The sequence below is a fragment of the Engystomops pustulosus genome, chromosome 1 (genome assembly GCF_040894005.1).
Source record: "Engystomops pustulosus chromosome 1, aEngPut4.maternal, whole genome shotgun sequence".
Taxonomy (NCBI): Eukaryota; Metazoa; Chordata; class Amphibia; order Anura; family Leptodactylidae; genus Engystomops; species Engystomops pustulosus.
In genome coordinates this window covers 217931854-217957454 of record NC_092411.1, presented here as the reverse complement: position 1 = coordinate 217957454, position 25601 = coordinate 217931854, and the positions used below count along the sequence as shown (strand labels likewise).

Below are 25601 nucleotides of genomic sequence, written 5' to 3'. Positions count from 1 at the left end.
GTCCTAGGACATGGTCAACCAGTAAAACATTGCAAACGTGAATGGAATAAACCTGGTAGTGAAAACAAGGACCAACTAGATTATTATCTGACTAAACAGGGGAGAGATCTCACGTGGTGTAGGCTAGAGCTGAACAACATGTTTATTATGAAGGCTCCTCCTAGATCTTCACTTCTAAAATTCAATCTGTAAAAAGAAGTCATGAATAAGGTTACATTCAGTGAGAACTAATGCCTATAGGAGTGTGCTAGCCACAAGGACCAGCACTGGGCTCACTGGCAGGGACCCAAGAAAAGCTGCGGTACTAAAGAGGTTGTCTAGAATTAGAACTGGGCTGCAATAACAAACAGCTGCCATAACTGGGAGGTGGAGGGGAGACTGGTTTTCGGGATCCTGGACAACCCATTTTGCTGGCTTTCTAGGATTAAATAAGAGACCATAACGTTTAAAAGTGAACCTGTCATGATGCAGATCTGGTCTAATCTGAAGGGAGTATGTTATAGAGCAGGAGAAGCTGAGAAGATTGTGCATAATCTCCTACGAGGAGCACAGTATTGTATTATTGTGTTCAGGGGTGATAATCATTCAGGAGGAGCGTCACTTACTGATCCTACCTCTCCCAATAATAGATAACTATTTTGTTTTCTCATTCTATGATCAGACACAGTCATTAAATTAATTGTCTTACAGAATTTTTTTTCCTCTCAAGCTCAGTTACATGACGCCTGCAGATGAGACACTGGCAATCTATTTCATAGACAACACAACCAATTCATAGCTGGTATTTTACAGAGTTCAACCATGATCCGGAATCTAGTAAAAAACCATGGACATGGCACAGCATAACCTGGTCTGTACATAATGATTTACCTGGCCGAATGGCTAAAGGATATGGAGAACCAAAGCAGTGGCCTGGGAGGGGCGAGAGCACTGTCCCTCCAGTACCTGAGACACAACCCCAGGTAGAGAATACACACGTGGATGCAAGTATGTGGCAGCCGGTTTCATCTTTATGAGATATATGCGGCTTCACACCATACATGGAGAAATATTCATGGTTACAGGAACCAGCGTCACTGTGGTGTATAAATCCTTCATCCACCAGGAACGGAAGGCGGTCAGTTGCTGTCTACATCCACTACTGAACGGAACTACTTACACAGTAGTGAAACCCCCCAAAGTAAAAGCGGAATGCATCTTGGGAAGTCCCCCGATAATGATCCATGTATCCCAATACACAGGAGCATCTGTCAGTATTATGTATACATCAGCATATGTGTGTGTGACCGTCTTCAGAGCAAGGTAAGTACCATCGACACAGCTAAGGATCACACCAAATACTCCTTTCAGGATATTCTGCCCCTTGCCAATTCACTCTACCAGGATAGTTACCGGTAAGTCTTAGGTTTTGTTTGCATTTCTGATGCTAGATTTATAACAAATCAAGAGATTATCTTGCAAATAAAAGCTGGTATACAAGTGCCCTAAAAGTCTGGGAAGTCTCCTACACGAGACCCAGACCAGCAGTAGGGCAATAAACATATGGACAGCTCATCAATGTATGCGCACAGTGCAGTTTTATTTGGAGGAAGGAGTTGCTCCCTTTTATTCCAGTTCCCCAAACTTCCAAAATAAAATTCAAGTGCATATTGCATCACGCACCCCGAAAGTGGTGAACCAGAGCTTCTATACATTCACTTCTACTCCACCAAGTACTCAACACAATAGGCCATTGTGCTAACATAACAGGTTAACAGGCAAAAAAAAGATACTTAAGACCATGCCTGATATCAAAGCAAGTGCAAGGAAATGTAACGGGCCACAAGTGCAAGTTGGTGTACCCCAAAAAACCAAACTGTGTACTACTCCAAAATATCTTCATTGTGCTTCCAAATGGAAAGAAATGAAAGCCTACCAGTGCTACCTACCCTCTAGATTGTAAACCTACCCGTTAGACATACACCCACCATGTCCAACATAAGCAGAGATAGGAAACTTTAGTTTTTGTTTTTTTTTGTTTTTCAGAAAAACAGGGAAGAAAATATTGTGGGTAGGAGGAAAGTCCTGGATTTTCAAGTGCAAGTAAACACACTGGAGCAATTATAGGAAGAGCGGACTCTAGACCAGTCACAGTCCTTCTAGTCTCCTGTATAGAAGCAGTCAGTCCAGTTAAGAGGCTAGGATGCTTCTCCTAATAATGTCTGTCTCGTACCCTCTGCTCATGTTGCCGCTGGAGGACAGCCTTTGTAGCGGACACTTTCCTGTAGATTCTGTTTCAGAGTCACTAAGCTCTGCATCGGGTGTGTAGCCATCATTGTCACTGACTAGCTTTAATTTATCTTTTGGCGAGACAAGTCCTATGTATTGGCAGGTTGTGTTGGATTGACATGTTTCCTCTTTTTGTAGCTGCCTCTCTCCTTTCTTTGGAATCCGGAATCCCCCCCAGTTTTTTACAGGGCTTGTAGGCACTTTTACTGAAGTCTGGTTACAATGTATTTTGATGATGGAGCCACTGTACCTAGACAAGCTGTTCCCAGCAGAAGTCTTCTTTGTGGCTATGGCAGTCGTCTTACTAGTACAGTGGCTTAGGGCTCTCTTGTTCTCCACCTGCCTATCCACTGGCTCTCCTTGCCTCGGAGTCTTATGCTGCTTATGGGGCTTCTCCTTTAGCTCTGCTTTTATGATATCACACCGAGGGCGGCTGTCGCGTCTTTTCCGGTGCTCTGGCATACTCGCCCCATTTTTATGCTGAACTGGAGAAACCTTGGCAATGGCCTTCTCTGTAGATAACATGGATTCTACAGATATCCCATCCCTCTTCTTGTCGCTATGCGTAGATCGGGAATACGGAGACCTCATGCTGCTCAATGATCTTTCTCGGTCTCTGCTCTTTTTGTGGGATACTTTCATGGAACGTCCCAAAGAAGAACCAAGTTGTTTCCTGAAAAACGCAGAATGCCATTTTAAATCCTCAATTTTGGGAGCATCGGGTCCAGACGGCTGCGTGTTAAAGAGAATGTCGCTTTCTACAAAGGCACCTGATTAAAAAAAATAAATAAATATAAGATTTAATGAGAAGCAACACTGAACTACGCAAAATGTAATAATAAAGTAGATTGTTTAACTAAAAACAGGCTGTAAAATGTTCCACAAATCCGTATTCCAGTAATATAGTGAATGTCTATAAACATTGGATACATTTAATTTCTGCCCTCCATAAATGATGTTATTATTGCACGTCTTTCTCCCGTAACTTCCCCCAATATTATTAAATATGACATGAAAAGAACTTGCAAATGCTTCTCGCTTCCATTCTATGTCGGAACTGTGACCATCTTCATCAGATAATCAAAAGGTAGTCCTCACCATTCCCTTCATGTCACAACAAACTATAAGGTGAGGATATGTAGGGAAGAGGTAACACAAATACCCCTCTTGGAAATGTATGAATAAATGTAATAAAAGAACGACACAGAGCAGAGGTCAAAGAAAGGCTGCTTTAGTATTTTGGCCCGGACAAGTTTAGAGAGCTCTTGACAGCCCATCTACACAGGCCATAGTGTCCCCAGCCATCATTATAGGCTCTCATACACAGCAGTTGTTCCCATGGCCCAGTGTATGAGCCGACTGCCCGAGCCTCAAAACTCAGAGCAAGTCTTATTTGTGCCCGAGTGTGTGCATCAGGCTTTCTTTTTTCCCCATGAAAAGAATCATGTTCGTGTGCAGGTAGGGTTATTCCTGGGAAAGTAGTGTTACAAATTCAATGTGACACATATGCTGTAGTTACATCCAATATCTTACCAGCGCTGCTTCTTTCCTGATCCAAGAACTTTGTGTAAAGATTAAAGATTTGTTCCTGAACCTTACAGACAGAGCGCTTCATCTTTTCCCTTCTGGTCACCATGTACGTCAGGTTGCGTACCTAAAATACAGCAGAAAGGCAACCTCAGAATGTGTTTAGCACACAGGATATATCATGACTCCAGAATCCTCCCTTGGCTGGACTGGGATTACCGCACCACAGCACATGTACAGACGACAATGTGAAACCACAGCACTCATGTAATTGATAAGCTCAGTGGGGAGACAATCTAACTTTTCCAGGAGGTACATAGCACCCGATACAGCTACTGCTCGTTTTTAGGCCTCTTTTACACAAATGTAAGATTTCTCCAGCCCTGTATTTCTGTGCCATTCTATGTCACTGTATGGCCGACTATTTGCTGGTTGGCAGAAAGCACCTGCCACTGGTTCCGGTCTCCCTGAATGCTACACATATATATATGTTGCAGAACTGTACACAGCACGTATGGAACACATATTTTAAGTATTTAAAGTTCCCAGGACATACATATTATTCTTATGTCTCACTCACAGTACAGTGTAAATGAATGGCTGAATTGCCCACTGAAATAAATGTGTCGTATGGTGGCATGATCCCACAGGCTGCACACACAGCAGAGGATGGAAGACTCTACATAAAAATAGAATGCAAGGACGTTCCTGGCAGAACAGCTACGCCAGAACTATAGTAACTATTACACCTCTGGTGTGGCTGCTCGGTCGGCAGAAGGAACATCCTTGCATTACATTTCTAGATCCTCTCTCTGTGTGCAGACCGTGGGATCGTGCCACCATACGGTTATGGAAAGGTTTATTTTTTCCTGGCAATCCACTAATATAGTAAAATGTGAAGTGAAAACATTTCACAGTTTGACAGAAATCTGAAATAGGGGCATTTTGATGCCCTATGGAAACACTGCATAGGGGAGATATATATAAAGGGGAGAGTAAAATATGACTACTTTCTGCACTTTACGATAAAGTGTCCTGTTCTAGAATGGTATTTTTTTTCTTCCATTAATAGAACTTAAATGTAAAAATTTGCTATTAGTTTATCAAAGTTTAGTTAAAACCCAAAGTTCTCACCCTTTCCAGATCCTGCCGCAGATGAGTAAATAGCTGCAGACGACGAATCAAAAAGTCTTGTTCCCGCTTTGCCAAGTTGTCTTCCTCGTCCTTCTTAGGAGTTATGAGTGGTTTGTTGAAGTTGGCTTTCCTCTTCAGTTTCCAGTACTGGTATACAAAGTCTGTGACATCGTAGGGGATTTGCATGGCCTGACTCACATCTTGTACATTGACAAATGTATAGAAGTCATCCTCGAGCTGCTGGAGTTTTAGTTTACGCTGGCTCCCATTCTTGGCCTCCTGCTGGCAGGCAGCAAGACCTTGTAAATCATCCAAACAAGCCGGGGAAGCCGCGGCTGTGCCGTTCACATCACTACTGCTCTCAATGATTTGGCCGTGCTCGTTTTTCTTGCTTCCACTATGCTTTGGGCAGTAAGACTTGAACTTCACTTCATCTTCTTCCGTCAGTATAGTGTTCATCTCCAGGCCACGGTCAAAAGCGCAGGTGACATGGAAAGCAATTCGGCAATTTTTAACTGAGCACTGAAATTAAAAATAACTTGGACATTAGAGAAATCTACAGCCCCTGAGAAAGATTAAGTTAGAGCAAAGTTCTTCATACATTTTTCAAAAAACAAGAAAACTTCCTACAACTTTTTACAATGGTTTATTCTAATATTAGTTATACGATTGTACAGTAAATAATGCTACACCACCACCTCGCCTGCAGGGAGAGCAGTGCCCTGCAGACAACACTGTGCCAAACTGCAGCCCTGAACCTCAACCATTCATGAAACAGAAAATCTGAAGTTACATTGTTAATGAAAACCCAGATTATAGACAGGAGGGTATTATAAAACTATAAGTACTATATGGGTGACACCATTAGGGTCTTGTACATAGCCTGGTAAAGTGTGTGTGTTTATTTTTATTACACAATAGTCTATTGGCTTCTTGTAAAACCCTACATGAAATCCGCAAACTTTGTATTGATGCAGATTTATTGTTTCTGGAAATGGAGTTCTCAGACAAAATTGGAGTTGACAGGTTTTAATCCACACATGTGCAGGCGATGGTATGGAAGTGTGGTTGAAGTATGAAATACTGTTCCTGGAAGGCAATGACCCCTGAATACTGCTGGGATCTTAACTTAAGGAAATCAAGCACATGGATTTAGTGGTTTTAACACAAGTATACTTATATACTGACGTGTGCTCCCCGAAAAAGGATCCATTCTTCATTTTCATGAAAAAGGGTTTAGAAATTTATATGAAAACAAGCCTCAGGGGCTCCTGTGTACATGACAGAAACCCTTCCGGCTCCATCGGCTGCTAATTTTTCACGCCCCCTTCTAGTGCTTATGCCGCCTCCTCCCTCCCTTCCCCTGCCAGAGAGCCAGGGACAGATGAGAGCCAGAGACAGGGGCTTCTGTGACATACACAGGAGCCCCTGAGGCTCTTCTGCATCTATTTTTAAGTTAAATAAGCCATTAACAGTTAAATTTAGAACAGATCCTGTTTCAGGGAGCAAACACCAGCATATAAGCATCTTGGGTTAAAATCAATAAATCTAAGTGGTTGATAACCTTTTAAGGGTATTTCTATTGCATCTTATCCCTATATGCAAGTCACTTAGGGATAAAAACAGGCCACTGCCCTGAGTCTGTATTGGTTGAACTTCCCTCCTCAGATATCTCAAATTCTTTATGAACTCCTGAGATGCCAAAATCTTACCATACCTTTTATGGGAACAGGATGCTGTTCTTTAAATTGTTGTACCCAATGCAAAAGGATCCCTTTGTTAAAACATTCTGATGTGATTAAAGGGGTTATCCTGGTATAAAAAGTTGCTTATGGCCGGGCAGGGGCGGGCTATTTAAAAATAATAAAGGTGTACTTACCTCCTTCGGCGCTAAGTACAGTACAGTTTGATCCGTGCCCCTGTTTGTTTACAGGGGCAAAGGAGCCACGCACAGGGAGCTTCCGGTCCGTGATGTGACTGGCTCCTCCCATCCGTCCCTATATCTCAGCGTTTTAAGCGCTTGGAGATGGTGTCGGATGTCCGACCGGCAGGAAGCTCCCTGTGCGGCCCTGTAAACAAACCGGCGCAAAGATGAGACGGACCGCAGCGCGGGACATCAGCCGTGCCGGAGGAGGCAAGTACACATTTGTTATTTTTAAAATAACCCTCCCCAGCCTGGCCCTAAGTACATTTTTATACCCGGATAACCCCTTTAAGTTCAATAAACTCATGACCTTTTTTCTATTGCAAGGCAAAAGGGCTCGCAATTATCATAAACTGATAGCTTTCAGACACAAGGGTGGCATTATATACCTAGCCATCTGAAGCGTGTTTGGAGCATTATGTGATTGGATAAAAGGCACTAGCATATTCTCAGCACATGCTTTGGAATCCCACTACTGCACACCATGGGATGCGGTTACATTACGTCATGTGAAAATTGGACAACGTCTACCACATATTACAAAGTCTGTGATTTTTCGTGACACTTAAGTGGCTTGGAAAGCCATTAAACCCAGCTAAATCTTTATCACTCTGGGGAATTTGGGTGATTTCACAGGGCTGTAAAAATAAGATGTTTGGAGAATGGCAGTCAAATGGAATACTGACATTAAGAGATTTAATTCAGGACAGAAAGTAGGTGGTTGAGGAAGGGAGAACTGTTTGAGAGATATGATTTAGGTCCAATACATGCTCTGCCATTCACACAGGTTCAGGGATTTTTCATGAACACATTAAGAGATGTATCTGAGGAAACCAAGCAAACCAAAATGAATAAGCCTTTTCTGACAGATCTTTGTTAGTATAACACACAAACTGGAAACATTTTTGTGCTATATGGAAGACGGGAAACAAAATAATGCACGGACCAATGTATGGTTTTAATATCCCAGTGGCACCAAGTTGACCAAATAGGCTGATTATATTGCTCAAAATGTGCCACCCCAGTTCCAGATGTATATCATGGCCCGTGGGGTGCATCTGTACAGCACTTCGGGGGACAGATGGAGACCATTGTAAAGGATCTATGGCTCGGGAGTGGAACTTGTCCTCTTCTTTAGGTCTTTTCCACTTTAGTCCACAGAAGGAAGAATGGAAGGAAGCTGGCCTGACAGGAAAGCCGAAACTTCTACATGTCCTTTTGCTAGGAGGGAAAAAGTGTCTCGGGTGTTGGCTGAAAATCGCTACCCAGTCTATGACAACTGTTATAAAACAGATGAAGCATCCATTTCAAACAGAAAGGAAGAAGGTGGGAAGATCCAAACGTAAATATACAGTAGCGTTCTTTAAGAAGTAGAGAAGATTTCTAGCAGTAATGAGCAATGTTACTAAGAATCTAGCATTCTGTTCAATTCAATTCTGTTGTGGGGGGAAAAACCAGTTGTAATATTGAAATGAGACATGCTCATTCCTGGAATAATGCAAATTCATATGCAAATGGGTCATTAACATATAATCGAATATGTAATTAGTTGTTTTTTTTTAAATTTCTCCCATAGCATCAAATTGATGGCATGATTAATTAAAATGCTACTGGCCATTAATCAGTTTATTGATTTTGTCACTGTGGAAGAGACACAGGACAGAAAATGGCCATTAGTCACATGTCCACATCACACGTCCAGTACCTGCCTGCACATCACTATGTTTGGCAGTAGTGGGTTGGTTGCAGGGCATCCAGTACGATCAGTGTTGCGGTGAGACGTCATCTCAGTGAGGTAATGTGTAGTGATGACAGTTACACATCATTACTATGGTAACAGAGCAGGACAGTCTGGGAGCAGGGCATAAGAGGGTGGAGCTGTTACTGAGAACTAAAGGATCATGGGAGTTGTAGATGGCAGCCATCTTGGAGATAACTCAGCCTACTTTAGAAAACCTATAAAATTTTGTGAATCAAAAGCAATACTAATAAATCTCCATTTTGTGATTAATGACATCGCATTTGGGTGTATTCATTCATTTATAGGATTATGTGGTTTTGTATCAGAAGTTCATAAGCCTGGAACACCCCTTTAAGGCTCTACATCCCTGGGGGGGTCTACAAATTTAGAGCAGCAATCTCCAATGTATTAAGCAGTGAATATATAAGACTTATGGCCAACTGTGTGACATGCAAGTAACTTTAAAGGAACCCATCACCTACTTTTACTCTGCATAACTACAGGCACACAGAGAAAGTCTAAGATATGTCCTTTCTAGCAATCCATCCTGTAGGGGAAAACTTATTTATTGACCTATAAATAAAAATCCTCACCCAAAGCCATGTGAAAACGAGCAGAAAAGAGATATATTGAGCCGCAGAACTGTCAGGCTCTATGGCTGGACACAAGTGTCACTTTAGGCGCCTACATCTTGGGTTCTATAGCAGCAAATTAAAAAGGAGAGAATGTTCCCAAACTACATCCGTCTTGTGATTCTATTATTCACAGAACCAGAGATACAGGTAGGTTAAGTCATAGTTGCAGATGAAGGTTCCTGCCCTTTTCCTTTAGTGCCCGTTTCTATGGTTCTGCAGCTCATGAGCCATTTGAAAGATGAGATGCTCTCATTTAATTTGATAGCAGAACAATGGTTGTAGCTGCTAAAGTGACGTTTATTCAAACAATCATGGTCACCAAGGTATAACTCTATATAATTCTATATATACAAACAAATGACTAAAATGATGTTTCCCCTCTAACCTCTGAGCCTGGCTCATCTCTGGTAAAAGATAGTTTTGTGCTTGTTTTGTCATCAGGATAAACTGATGAGATTTCACATTAAAAAAAACGTAATACTAGAAAGGACAGAGGCCGTTTAACAGCTCAGTATAACATATTTACTAAGTGTCCACACTTTTTTTTGGTTTTTCTGACGTTTTCGGGATCCACGCGAGTCATCGGACAATCCAACTGATTCGGACTCAGCGCGGGATAGAATTTTCAAATTGTGTCGCAAGAACAATGCTCTTACATGGAGCGGGAGGAAGAAGGTGAACTCCGGTGGACCTGAGCGTGGAAGCGACAGATGCAGGATATCCGGCGCACAATCTTAGTGAATCGCGGCACAGTACATTATCGTCGGACAACATACTTTCTGTGAACTCCATTGGACGGGTAAGTAAATGTGCCCCATTATGTATTATAGATGCTAAACAAAAGTGTGTAGCTGTTTAAGTTACTTTATTCCATATTTGGGGACTGTACAACTTGAATGCTGCAGTATTAGAGAAGTGACATAACTATATATAAAAAAATAAAAATAAATAAAAAAAAGGGCCCCTTTAAGCGAAACTGCATGTTCAGGGATGAGCTACATGACAGCTTTGTAACCTCAGAGACTAACACACAATGACAACAGAATATTTCTACGTTCTCTTGAAGAGAAGCCAATTCTCCCTCCTCTGGGTTTTCCTACTCACGTTGATGAAAGGGAAAACACACAAGACGGTTATTAACTGACTTTACATCATCCAGGACTACGCGGCTCTGCAGTCACAATCGATAACAGAGGAAAAAAAAATAAACATAAAGGAGCAAAGGAAACAAGAAAATACAACACCATAAACTACAAAAGATGTTATTGGAAAATGAAGGGAAGACAGCAGGGGGGAGATCGATATGCACGGCGCAGATGACTGCTGTCACCTGGGCAATGGCAAACAATTAGACTGCGGAAAGGTCTTATTCATTATGCCCTGGCATTTAAATGACTGGTTTCTGCACCCGGCTGCCAGCAATTCCAGGCATTGTAGCCTTTTATTTACCTGCGTGCACCCTACAGTCTATGGACCGCCTTTAGTTCTACCGTAAATAGTGCACACAGAAGCGTTTAATCAGACTTCTACATTAATGTCCTGCCCCAGGGGATTATGGGATAAAAACAACAAAACAAGAAAAACCCTGGCATAATTACATCTGTGATTATACAACATCCCCTGAGGAGGAAACTCATCCTGTTATCAGGATGCCCATAGGGAACAATACGATAATGACTGAAACACATATTAAACATTTTATTTTAAAAGAAAGGAGGAATTAACCCTTTTCACCGACCAGAAATTAAACATTCCATTAATGTGACGCAGCACTACACTTCCATATTTGCCTTCATGCAATTGTGCATCATCTATGAAATGTCTATACAAATTCACATTTGTAAGCAAATCTAAAACAGAGGCTCATGCTACCTGCACACGAACAAGGTGAATATCGCCCATGAATAATGGACAATGCTGTCATATTTTATGCAGACAATTTGCCACAGTCTGACATCAGTTTCTCAAGGATCCTCATAAACTAGAAGTCTATAAGCCACGTATTAAAAAACTGGTTCTGGATAAATTCTACTTTTTAACAGATTATTTGCTTGGTCTGTTAAAATAATGGGTACGTTGGGAACCATTTCATTAAAATGTAACATATTCCGAAGACAATCCCTCATAAAACAGAAGGCACATGGCTGATTATCACTATTGTGTTCATCTGCCCTTGAAGGGGTTGGCCACTTTACTTTAGGTTTTTTGTAATGTGTGTGTGTGTGTGTGTGTAAGTGTGGGGAGCAGGATATTAGGTAATTTACCAATATACATCTAATGAAAGTTCTGCACAACTTTCTTGATATGTAGAGAGAAGTCTCCTGTCTTTTAGCTCAGCCAGAAATTCCTGTCTTTAAAATGGCCACAGATGGGGAGTCATGCGATTTTTATCTGTCCATGAACTATTGCCCTGCCAGAACCTTATGACAGTGCAAGGACATCTGAATATTAAAGGGGTTATCCGGGTTTTAAAAATTTCTTATGGCCGGGCTGGGGAGGGCTATTTAAACATAATAAACATGTACTTACCTTGTCCAGTGCTGCCGATGTCCCGCGCCGCGGCCGGTCTTCTCTGTGCGCCGGTTTCAATACAAGTGCGCGCAGGGAGCTTCCAGCCGTCCGGAAGCTCCCATCCGACACCATCTGACAGCGCTTACAACGCTGAAAGATAGGGACGGATGGGAGGAGCCAGCCACATCCCGGACCGGAAGCTCCCTGTATACAATGTAACTTGAGTTATAAAAGGTTTTTTGGCAACAAGTCGACCAGCGCTGTTATTCTCTTTTTTCCTTCATACCTTGGGATGTTTGTGCCAAAACCAAAGTACACAGTTTATTCAATTGTCCTCCACCAAAGTCTACCAATAGAAATCTTGATAAACTTATCAACGATCAGGAGATTAAAGACTTAACAGATGTACTGATTAGGTGTATGGGATGTTCCTGTAAGCCAGTGACCTGTTAGAAAATGGAGGGATCAGGACCTTTATTCTAGAGATCAGTGGGAATCCCCACAGTCACACTTCTAAACCCTTTGTACAGTTGTTAACTTCTATAAAACCTTACCTGTATGCAGGCTCCAAATTTCTCATTACACAAGTTGCAGATTAGAGCCCAGCGACTGCTGGGTATGTGAGACACTTTTGTGATGGGTTCCATCTTTTCTGGGCTCCCAATGCTCACCTAAAATAAAAACATCCAAAAACATATTGAAAATCTAAAATGAAGCCAAATAAAAGGAAGAAAGTGTTTTTACACAGAATTATGTATTTAAAAAGCCTCAAAATATAAAACTGGTCACATTTTAAAATCTCCCCAATTTAAAAATATGAAAAATCCAAACTCATATACAAATGAGCATAAGGAGGGTCACTTGAGAGGCTGCAGGGGGATTTATACTTCAGATGCTTATATATTGGGCTCTTTAATAGCTAGAAGCATGCTTAATAAATTACATTAAATATAAAGAATCTCAACTTTCAATCGCATCATTTCATGTTTCTCGGTGGGTCCACATTTAGCATTTCAGGACGACACATTTCAGGCTTTCTTCAGTTCTTCTCTGAACAACTGCTATGGTGACAGGACCATGAGGAAAGTACCAACGAACTAGGTTTTTGGATTTTGTAGATTTACCCCAAACCACACCACCTATTCCCCTAGGACTGAGCCTAAGATTTTATAGGGGCCAGTTTTCATTAATAGTTTTGCATGTGAGTGCAGCCTACAGTAGAGGATTCACAAAAATGGATGAAGATCTTATGGAACAATAGAATGTGAACGGTGAATGTGAAATGAATCATTATGCAGAATGTTCATTTTAAAGTACAATGCTTCAAACTTTACCTCAGGGATCCAGAGAGCGCAGCTAACATGGACCCATTTAGTACCACTCCGAGTCGGCTTCATTGCTCCTCCTTTTTTAGGACACAATAAGCATTTTGGCTGTACCCCTAAAGCACAGGTCCGGCACAACCAACTTCCTTCCGGTACTTTCAATATGCCATAACAGGCCTGAAATTGTGTGAAAAAGAAAATGTAACTACTGCATACAGATTGACCAGAAAATAGCCATAAATGTGTCAGAGAAATAAAAATATATACAATTATTAGGTAATATACTAATGTAGCTTTATCACCCCTCCTGCTCTTTTCTCACAGAATACATACCTGATGTACACAGATGTTACATTTATCACAGAAAACCATTTCATTTCCATCTTCTCCATCTGGGGACTGACAAACATCGCACACAACATCCTCATCATATTCTATTCCAAGGCCTTCCTCAGTCTCAATGGCATGGTTCATATTGTCATAGCATCTCTGTTCAAACTCCTCCATTATTCGCTCCATGACATATTCATCCAATTGTGGTATGCCTACAATTCAAAGAAATCATACAGACATCATGTTATAAAAATAAGACCCTGTTTGCAGTGGTGTCATTTCCTGGCCGTGCGTCATGCCTTGTATGCCTGAAAATGGGACTGAAGTCATAAGCTTTTTGTGTAGTGGCTCCTGAATGTTTTTAAGTAAAATGAAATGAAGCATATTTTATTTATCTAGTCTGCCAGAGTAATTTTCCTTGGTTTTAAGGCTTTGTAATAGATTATCTTATACATTTTAAGATTAAAAAATATTACACAAGAAGCTCTATTTCTGGACCTTTGAGGGAGAGGCTGGGTTGCAAAAGTACAATGTTAAAGAAGGCCTGTCAGGGTGATGTGGGACACTAAAACCTAAAGTCCTTATAGACTGGTGATTTAGTGTCTCAAATCGTCCTTTACAAAGTCCCTATGTGCCTGCTATAAATAAACGTGCATTTGCTGTTGTGTAGTGAAGCCGGCTACAATCCGGCTTCACTGTGCACGTGCCGTAGTTACAGCATTTGCGCAATGAAGTCGGGATGTACATATAAAGGTTTTTTTTGCCTTTTTATATGGAGCACATGGAGACTTGGTGTAGGGCGATTTGGGACACTAAACCAGAGGTCCATAAGGACCTGTGGGTGATTTAGTGTCCAAATTCGCCTTTACAGGAGAATATGAAACAAATCTGAACAAGTGACTGTTCTTGTTCAAACTATTATATACACTGTTTATTAGCAGCATATCCCGCTTATCAGTGTTAACATGACAAGACATATACAGTTTTTTTTTTTGGACAACTAGAAGCCGATGTGAAAGGGTCCATTTACTGTATATATATACTCGAGTATAAGCTGACCTAAATATAAGCCAAAGTACTCATTTTTACCACAAAAAAAGGGAAAATCTTTTGACTCGAGTATTAGCCTATGGTGGAAAAAGCATTGGTCTCAGCACCGCTGCCAAGTGCTCTTTATTCAGCACAAAAATTGTGCTGAAAAACTCGGCTTATATGGTAGATTATCTACCAGCAGGAAACATTATTTAGGATATAGCAAGTCAATCAATATTTGTCTACCCTTTTGCCAGCCAATTTCGAGTTAAAGGCTAGATTCTCCATTTACGATTTTGTCACAGATTTACCACAATTTGACAAAACGATGCAAAATGGGGAAACCAAGCCTAAACTTCATGGTCTTAAAACAACATCGGTGAGGGCATTATATCATGATGTAAGAGCAATCATGATGTGCTGGTGAATAAAAATTATGCCCCAGAATTATGACCCTACGTGTTTCACAATTACAGTATATCAGCTCATTAGGGGTCTAAATCTGGTGAGTAAAAGATAGATACTCTCCTTCATTGGTAGGTCTCTACATACAAAGATGTACACACAAAAACAAAATAATATGCCATTATGATAATGGTTACTTGCTTGCATATATTCTGCTGGAATACCAATATTGCACTTGCCCAACAAACTGATAACACCTCAGATAAATACACCATTGGTGCATCAAGAAGCTCATCTGCATTATATAAAAACCCAAAATTTATCTGGCTGGTCAGTGGGTATGATGAAAGGCATGTCTTCAAAACTTATTAAGTGCCATACAAAATGTGGCTTTAACAATTGGGCAATCCGAGAGATGATGGACTCTGAAGCAATGCTTGGAAACTTCTACCTCTCCTTTTTAATTAATGGGATCCATGACAGACTAAGGGAAAGTGGGATAACCAGATTTTGACCTTAGTCAGTTCTGCACATGGAAGTCTGTATTCTGTCCTTGTCAGAAGAGAAACAAGGAAGCAGGTCACAAGATTAAGGGTTTTACTCACCCAAGTCTTTGAACTCTTCATTAATCATTTCTAGCCAAGTTACATCCATTTCATTTAGGTCATATCGACACACTGCCTCTGCCAAAGTGTGAATATCAACGTATCCCAGCTCAGGAGGATCTGACCCTGATGAATGGATGTACTTTCGAGGTCTGGAGTATGTGACCACTTTGTCTTTCTCAGTGATGGCTCTAGAAAAGGAAAATGAGAGATCGCCATTAATCTTTGCTGATAATTTACATGTAATGACAACAAACAGGTTTATCTAATTCAAAATGGATTTTAAGAGCATTTATAATCTCAACTGTACTGTTAATTTATACACAGTAAGAGAACGAATTACATAAATTTGTGTAAGTGTGTATATGCATGTGTGTGTATATTTTATGTATACAAATACATAGAGAGATAAAACAAATGGAATAAATGTGTGTGTATTATATTTATTATGTGTACATACTCGAGTCAATAGGGTTTCCCAGTTATTTGTCGTAAGATGAGGGGCCTCGGCTTATACTCGAGTATATACTTTAACCTGAGGTTTTGAGGGAGAAGTATAAATAATGTGTCAGTTAATAGACCAGTGCAGAGTCTGACTCCACAGCTTTATTCTGCACCAGATAAATCATGCTGGATCATGTATCTTGAGTAGTTTAGAACTGTGAAGTCAACTGAAACCAACTAATAGCTGGGTTAAATTCCATGTCTTCATTTTTTGGTGCCTTGGTTAGGCCACACCACTTTTTTGGACTATTATGAAAAAATGCCCTAAATCCTCAACAAATATAGCACACAACACATTAGGGGGTAATTGCGCCAGAGTATGGTCATAGACAGATTGATAAATATCCCCAAGTCTTGACCTGTCAGAGTAGTGTTGGCAGCAAAAAGGTCCACCAGAATGGTAGGATCTACTTCTATGGCTTATCAGTGCAGGTTATGATCACGTCACTAGAATAGCAGCTCATACTAGGTGCCCTCAGGAAAATTCTGTCACACATAACTAGGCCAGTGACTAGTAAATCGAGGTAAGTGTAGTAATAAATTGGCTATCAGCATTACATAGGATCGGTAAACATAAAAGCATGCTGCCAGATATTGAGCTCAGTGGGTATGTAATAGCCTTACATAATATGCCTTTTCCAAGTTACCTACTAGTCTCATACCAATAACCCATTTTGTATGTAAAGTCAAAAATGAATCCTGTCTTATGTCACATAGAAGGAAAAAAAAAAGCTAAGTAATTATATGCAGGTAAACAGCTGCCACCTCTCCACAGGAGCCCTCTAAACAAATCTGAATGTGAAATAATACACAGGCGAGCTCAGTGATTTGCCTTCCCACGCATGCCTGCTAACCGCTGTTACAAGTCATCACTTCACAGTGTGCAGTCCCTCAAAGTGCATCCAACGCTGAACCTAGACTAGAAATTAGACGTCAATTTCCACCTTTCAGTCACAGCCGGGGAGGATCCACTGGGGGCTAATTTGTCCAAGATGACTATAAGCATGTTGGTGGCAGAACGCAAGCTTCATTCAAGAGGAAATACAAGGAAAATAATGACATGATGAGCTCACCCCATCATAAGATTTCATGACACGCTGCACAATTTTATTAGTAATCCGCACAAAATGAGGCAGAGATGTACAGGGCTCAAGACTAAGAAAGACAGCCTGCATATAAGCCCCAATGTCAAATGCTGGATGGAAACACATTTACCCGTCAAAAATCATTAGGGTTGTCACTTAACTTTATCATTATACATAAGGGAAAATCCACTAATGGAGGATAATGCAATCTTTGAAGACAGAAAAAGGTGTGAATCATAAAACGTGTTTATTTCTTTTCATTCCACTTGGTGGTTGATGGGGATTTAAAGGGTCAAATGAGCACTACATGATTTGCATGTAAAGCAATGCAAAACATGTGGTGCTTGTTCTCAAAACGCATGCATGCCAGTGAGAATGCATGGGCAAAGGGGCCAAGCACCTGCACTTCAAATCACAATATAAATACCAAGTTTCAATGTGGCAGAAATTTGCAAGTGATTGCAAGAAGTCTGGTAAATAAAATGTATAACTTGGAGACTCAAATTGCAAGATATAGACCATGATGTCTCTGAGCAGGTTGAAAAAGAAATACGGCAACAAATCGTAGGGCAGAAAATAAAAAGGCACTTACCGTGGGGGATCTTGACATAAATTGGAACAGAGACAAAAAACTATAAGCAAATACCTTAAAAAAAATTTTTTTTAACCCATGCGTTTTTTTTACGATCTGAAAACGCACCTAAAAACGCCATGTGAGACATCAGCCTAAGGCCCCCCCCTTGTAGAGCATCCGTGGCTATAAGACTCCACACGCCTACATGGTGGCCTTAATTGACGGTTTCCGTAAGGAGAACTCTTACTTCCCGAGCACAATTTTGGGCACAGTTTAAGGCTATATTCACACTAATGAGGGCCCACCGTAGTATGGCGGGCATGCGTCGGCGCCGGGGAGAGGAGGACCGCACCCCCACCCAGCTCCATAGTGATCTACGGCCTACGGCGCTGTATTCCGGGGAACGATAGGACATGTCCTATGTTTCTCCCGGTACAGAATGGTACGGTACCACTCCCATACCACGCAGTGCGCCCATCGTCATCTATCGGGGACGTATATAAGCCATATATTCGTTGGCTGGATATACATCCCCATACGGCAGAGTGAATATAGCCTTACACTGTAGATGGCATGGTACAGTGCAGGAAACCTGCTCCACTAAATTTGCTATAACTTACGTGAAAATATTGGTGCAGATTATAGCAGAAATCTATGCCTGGTTGGACCTGGCGTGGAGTGCTACATCATCATAAGAGGTTGGAAGCTCTTAGTAAACCCGGCCTGTCATGCTCCAATGCAGGAATGCACCAGTCTTAATAAATCTCCCCCACAATCATTAGTGCAAAAACAGGCTTGCAGAAAATTGTGTGACTACTTACAACACTTACAGCAAATGGCAAATTCCACTTAATGTTTTTATGAATCACATTATAAAATGTAGTGCTAATAAGCCAGAATTTAAATGTTTTTTTACCAGATGTTCTCAGTAGGATGGAAGATGCCACCATTTCTAGGAAGGCTTCCTAGTGACTTCCCCCCTGCATGTATACATCATTCATAATATTCTAGGCCCATAGTCCATGCACACATTACAGTTGTGCCCTACGAGCCCTCACAATTACAGCAACCTACAGCCAGCAGTTATAGAGGCTCAATGAACACCAGGATTTCTGCTTCACCATGCACAATAAATGTCTGAAGCACATGGCAATTTCCTATGTGTATGATCTGATGCTGTTCTTGGTCTTACAATAGTTAAATTTTCTCACCTGGCAACAGGGTCTGGAATAAACTCAGGGTTCACAGGCACTTGCACCCCCTTTTCCCAATCCTGCCGCCATTGATCCGCCAGCACATAATAGTCCTCTGGGTTCAGCTGGTAGGAGTCGTGCAGCTTCATGGCCGTGATCAGGTCTGTTCGGAACACCTGCATGACAGCATGGAGTGATTAACATATTAATGCATTCCATTACAATGCTGCCAGGACCAAGATGATCACCAGGGCAGACCAAATAACTGTAAAAGGCCTATACGACTGCGCTAAATAATAGCTACATGGGAATAAATGTGACTCATCCAGGCAGCTGTAATGCCAAGCGCTGGAGAAAACACTGGGACAAATAAAACAAAGACATAATAAATAATAATATACCATATTATACTACAAGACGCACTTTTTAGCCAGAAAAAATAAAATAAGGCTTACTAAAACATGCCACTAACGTATGCGGTTTATATGGTCTCCCAGAGAGCAGAGCCTCCGCACTGCACTCTCCCTAGTGTCCTGGCATAGAAATTACCTACAAGACCTGGAGTGCTGTCAGAATCATGTGTCTGATGACATGCTTACTATAGGGATCAAGGTCTACATGCTGCCAGGGTTTGGGCAGAGAAGAAGAGGCGAGTGTGTGTGGGTTTGTTTATAGCAGTGCCCAGTCAGTGTTCGAGAGTGTGTATGCACAGCAGTGCCCAGCATGTTCCTATGTGTACAGCAGTAGTAAGAGCGTTCTTATTTCTGTTCATGTGTGTACACCAAAGCTGTGTGTATGATGGAATGGATGTAGCAAAGCTATGTGTATAATTGTATGAAAAAACACAGCAGTAGAGCAGCACCGTGACGTTCAGTATTTATTCAGAGTGCTGCTCTCTTGCTGTGTTTTTTCGATCACCTTGGAACTTTGAGTCGGGCCCATAGAGCTTGCACCCACATTGGATTTCAATCTAGTTTGTTTCACTGTGCCGCCCTCATTTTTTCACGTGTATAAAAGGTATGGATATAGCAGGGCTGTGTGTGCTGTGTGTGAAATATATTTTCCTTTTTGTCCAAAAAAAAAATATACTATCTATACCATAAATAAACATACACTGCTCAAAAAAATAAAGGGAACACCGAAATAACACATCCTGATATATTCTCATTGAATACTTTGTTCTGTACAAAGTTAAATGACAAAAAAAAAATATCAAAAAGAAATCAAAAGAAATCATAGTATCATAGTATATAAGGCTGGAAGGAGACGCAAGTCCATCAAGTCCAACCTTCAAGAATTAAATAAATGTTTTATCCCTATAACCCGTGATATTTTTTCTCTCCAGAAAGTCATCCAGGCCTCTCTTGAACATGTACATAGAGTCGGCCATAACAACCTCCTGCGGCAGAGAGTTCCATAGTCTCACTGCTCTTACAGTAAAGAACCTTTGTCTATGGTGATGGTAAAATCGCCTCTCCTCTAGGCGTAGAGGATGCCCCCTTGTCCTGGTCACAGGCCTAGGTATAAAAAGATCTTTGGAGAGATCCTTGTACTGTCCGTTCAGGTATTTGTACATTGTAATGAGGTCTCCCCTCAGTCGTCTTTTTTCTAAACTGAATAATCCCAAATTTTGTAGTCTGTCAGTGTATTCTAGTCCCCCCATTCCCCTAATAATCCTGGTTGCTCTCCTCTGCACCCGTTCCAGCTCTATTATATCCTTTTTATACACTGGTGCCCAAAACTGTACACAATATTCCATGTGTGGTCTGACCAGGGATTTGTATAAGGGCAAAACTATGTCTTTATCATGAGAATCTATTCCTCTCTTGATACATCCCATTATTTTATTTGCTTTAGCAGCAGCCGCCTGGCTCTGGTCACTAAAATTAAGTTTACCATCCACCAATACCCCCAAGTCCTTTTCAGCTTCAGTTTTACTAAGTAATTGACCATTTAGAACATAATTATACTTTTTGTTTCCATGGCCCAAGTGCATAACTTTACATTTATCTACATTAAACCTCATCAACCATTTCTCTGCCCATCCCTCAAGCTTCCACAAATCCCTCTGTAATGCTAAACTATCGACCTCAGTATTTATTACTTTACACAGCTTAGTATCATCTGCAAATATTGAAACTTGACTGTGTAAACCCACTACAAGGTCATTAATAAAAATATTAAAAAGAAGTGGCCCCAATACTGACCCCTGTGGCACTCCACTGGTAACACCAACCCAATCTGAGAATGTGCCATTAATGACCACCCTCTGTTTTCTATCACTAAGCCAATTACTTACCCAGATACACAGATTTTCTCCTATTCCCAGCAGTCTCATTTTATATACCAACCTTTTATGTGGCACGGTGTCAAATGCCTTTGAGAAGTCCAGATATACAACAGATATATCAAATCCAGGCCTTCCATTGGTTTAATAAATTCGGAGTCACCCACAAAATTGGAAAAAGCACACTACAGGCTGATGTAATGTCCGTAAAACCAGACAAAATGAGGCTCAGTGTTGTGTGCGGCCTCCACATGCCTGTATGACCGTCCTACAATGCCTCAGCAACCCATACAAGTAGTGCAGCTCATCCAGGTTGGCACATCAGTGTGAGCTGTGGCAAGTAGGTTTGCAGTGTCCGTCCAGAGTCTTGAGGCGCTACCAGGAGACAGGCCAGTACACCAGGAGATGTGGAGGGGGCTGTAGGAGGGCTACAACCCAGCAGCAGGACCGCTATCTCCACCTTTGTGCAAAGAGGAACAGGAGGAGCCCTGCCAGGTGATCTCCAGTAGGCCACAAATGTGCATGTGTCTGCATAAACAGTTGGAAAACGACTCCATGAGGATGGTAAGAGGGCCAGATGTCCACAGATGGGGGTTTGTGCTCACAGCCCAACACAGTGCAGGATGCCTGGTGTTTGCCAGAGAAAACCAGGATGCACTAATTCATCCTGTGCTCTTCATGGATGAAAGCAGGTTCACGCTGAGCACATGTCACTCTGGAGACGCAGTGGAGAGCGATCTTCCGTCTTCAACATCCTCCAGCATGACCAGTTTGGCAGTGGGTCAATAATAGTGTGGGAGGGCTGCACAGCCTGCCATGTGCTCACCAGAGTTAACCCCACTACCATTAGGTAATGAGATAATGAGACGAGATCCTCAGTCCCCTTGCGAGACCATATGCTAGACCTCATGTGGCTGGAGTGTGTCAGCGGTTCCTGCAGGATGAAGGCATTGAAGCTATGGACTGGCCTGTACTTTCTCCAGACCTGTATCCGATTGAGCACATCTGGGACATCAGGTCTCGCTCCACCTCCACCTCACATTGCACCACAGACTGTCCAGGAGTTGGTGGATGCTTTAGTCCAGGTCTGGGAGGAGATCCCTCAGGAGACCAAAAACCTGATCAGGAGCCGAGACATTGTGAGGGAGGTCATACAGGCACACACAAAGCCTCATTTTGTCTTGTTTTACAGACATTACATCAAAGTTGCACATTACATCAGCCTGTATTGTGTTTTCCACTTTAATGTGGGGGTGACTCCATATCCAGGTGTCCATTGGTTAACCCTTAAGGGCCTCACCCTTTTTTGTTTTTTCCACTCCCCACAATCAAAAATCTATAATTTGTTTTTTACGCGTAAAGAGCTTTGTGACAGCTTGTTTTCTGCATAACAAATTGCTCTTCATAGTGATGCTTAACTAGCACCGATGCTAGCACCGAACGCCAAAGCGATATGCAGCAAAGACTTGCTGGCTCTGGAGAGAGCTCAGCTAGTGAGCCCTCTCCATGCACCCGCAGCCGACCTGTCACATGCTATTACGTCATGGGTTGAGAAAGGTTTAACAACTATGGTTTGTTTGTAAAAAAGTTTGGCAATGATTTTTTTTTCAGGAAATATGTATGTGGTTAGCACTGGACTTCTTTCACTGTCCAATAGTACAGATTAGAAGACAACGACTGACCACCGTAAGTTAGTATTACAAAAATTCATCTTTTAGCTTGTTAAAATTCTTTACAAAACAAGCCATGAAGTAAAAAGTTCATAAGGTAGAGAAATTCTTTTAGAGACAATACCTCTTAGTAAGGTTTACAATGTCCTTATCTTTATCCTGGGTTGTAAAGGAACAATTCCCGGTGAAGGTTTGTCTGATGAAGGAGGTCCTCAAAACGTCACGAATCATGCGAGCGCAGTCTCTGCTACACGCTATGAATGGCCAGAGTTACCTTGTTACCAGCAGCCTGTGAACGGTCTCCACATGCCGCAGATCAGTAAAACCTTCATAGGGAATTGTTCCTATACAATTGTAAATCTTATTTACAATTGTCTCTGAAAGAATTTCTTACTTATGAACTTTCTACTTCATGGCTTGTTAAAATAAGATAAAAGATGAATTTTTGTAATACTAAGCTTACAGTGGTCAGTTGTTTTCTCCTAATAATAAATTTGGTTTCCACTAATGTTTTTTTTGGTATTTTGTTGTCAGCACATTCAACTTTATAAAGAACAAAGTATTCAAGGAGATAATTTCATTCATTCAGATCTAGGATGTGTTATTTGATTGTTCCCTATATTTTTTTGATCAGTGTATATACACACACAAAATATGAAACATTTAATGGCTTAATCAACATTAAAGCGGTATTTCGGGAATATGAAGGTCTGATACAAAAACCCAGAATGCTATAAATAAATGATTATCACAAAACTCAATGTCATTAATCACAGGAAGAAGCTTAGATAGTTTGATTTTATAATTCACAAAATGTTATGGTCTTTCTAAAGTAGGCAGAGTTGTCTCCAAGATGGCGGCCTTCTACAGCAACAAGTCCTGTGATCGCTCAGTTTTCAGCAACTCCTCCTCCCTCTTATGCTCTGCTCCCAGTGATGATGTAACAGACTGTCCGGCTCTGTTACCACAGTAATGATATGTAACTGCCATCCCTGCACATCACCAAAACACTGGCCATACTGGATGCACTGCAACCAACCAACGACAGCCAAACAGTGGTTTTCACATGACCTGTTCAGGCAGGTGCAGGACATGTGATGTGGACATGTGACCAGCGGCCATCTTCTGTATTGTGTTTCCTCCACAGGGACAAAATTAATTGACTGCAGAGAATCATCTCAGTTATGTGAATAAAGCCCACCTGGCATTTGTTGTATTTTTTAGCGTATCCAAAATGCAAGTGGACGGGGTCTTGGCCAAAACTCACTTGCATTTCTAATAAAACGTATGCGTGTTTTGGCCAAGACCCCACCCACTTTTGGTACTTTACCACTGGCTATTATTATTGATACACTGCAACAGACCTGCTACAAAGCCAGCAATGCATTACCTCAGAAGGTTTCTGATCTTCATGTCTTGACATTCTGCTATGTCGAGACCTTGTCTGCTGTGACCAAGATGTAGATAGACCTGGAAAACAAGCAACACATTCTTAGTCATAATGAAATAACCACAACCTTACAACAAAAACTTTTGATAAAAGCAGCATCACTGTGAGTAGAGAATCAGATGTAACAAATAATAATACATTTAATGTGCTGTGTTCTATTGAAAGAAATAGTATGGAAGTCAAGGCCATGGACACGGTAAGGCAAGTAGTCTCACTGTCAAACAGGACAATTTTAGTGCCTAATATTTAATAAAATGACAACTAATTACAAGACAGGCCCTATAAAGGGGTTTGCCCATGAAAGAAAGTTCTTAAATTTGAATCTCTTGTGATGTTTACACAATAAAGCTAATTTTTAACCCCCTTATTTCACAATTTTACTCAGTTTAATTGCGGTTTTAGCTGCCAACACTCAGTGATGGTCAGTGTAAGATTCCAAAGTGTGGGCGGGGACTTTCTAAGCAGACACTTCATGATCCCTCTAGTATTGTGAGATGCTGTGTGCTGACAATGTGCTTAGATTATCAGGATCCCGGGTTTATCTACACATTTAGCTTCTGAACATTCTACTAGTATGTGACACATAGAAAAAGAGAGGAGATATCAGAGATCATGAGTTCCTTGAGACACATAAAACACAAAATGGCACACTTTAGCTCTGCTACATTTGGGCTTTAACACAGAGTGCCTTACTCCCCTGGATAAAGAATTTATCTTGCCTGTAGCTTGTAGAGCAAGTCTCTGCACACTGCTTGCCGACCGGAAGTGCCTGTGTGTGAGCTATTGTAATGGAGGGGGCGAGAGGCAGGGGACAGAGGAGAAACCATTCATGCGAAGAACCTGCCATGCCCGGCCATAGAAGATTTATGGTCAGATCCTGGGGCAACTGAAATTGTGTACACCAGGACTGATGGGCAGTTTGGAATTATATCTGTGAAATGCTGTATTTTTGTTAAAAACATTGAATTAGAGAATGTGTTATTTTGTTATCCTCAATATATCCAATAATATTTTCTTTGTGGGAAAACCCCTTCAACTAGGCCACTGGAGAACAATAACATCATCCCATGAAGAACTAAAATATATTATGCAGTATATTGCAACGTATTGCATTATAAAAAGCATGTAGGTGGCCAGGCAATAGTTTAGCTGGAAAAAAAAGAAAAAAAGGAAGTACTGTATTACTACGTCTCTAAATATAGCACACACCTCCACATGAACTTTGCTCCTCGTTCATCCCACAATAGCTGCTTAAGTCATTCAGTTCTAGTTGGCTTATAGATACATAAGATACATCTTAAACAGAAATCTACCAAATTTATGTTGCACAAAAGGGGGATTGCTCAAATAATGCCGAGACACAGCAGGTCTCTCACATTTTGGACAATAGAGATTTCA

General features: G+C 41.2%; 1 protein-coding gene across 5 annotated transcripts in view; it reads right to left on the bottom strand.

Moving 5' to 3' along the window:
• Positions 1–1944: 1944 nt before the first annotated feature.
• JADE1 (jade family PHD finger 1) overlaps positions 1945–25601 on the bottom strand; it is a 39056-nt gene continuing 15399 nt past the window's right edge. For all 5 annotated transcript variants that reach the window (XM_072119396.1, XM_072119400.1, XM_072119398.1 and 2 more), the window contains exons 3-11: positions 24144–24223; positions 18815–18972; positions 15441–15631; positions 13399–13610; positions 13075–13242; positions 12295–12411; positions 4930–5451; positions 3802–3922; positions 1945–3038 (exon numbers count right to left, since the gene is read on the bottom strand). In XM_072119396.1, the coding sequence (XP_071975497.1) occupies positions 2170–3038; positions 3802–3922; positions 4930–5451; positions 12295–12411; positions 13075–13242; positions 13399–13610; positions 15441–15631; positions 18815–18972; positions 24144–24223 (2438 nt within the window). In that variant the 3' untranslated portion in view covers positions 1945–2169. The remainder of the gene's footprint in view (positions 3039–3801; positions 3923–4929; positions 5452–12294; positions 12412–13074; positions 13243–13398; positions 13611–15440; positions 15632–18814; positions 18973–24143; positions 24224–25601) is intronic.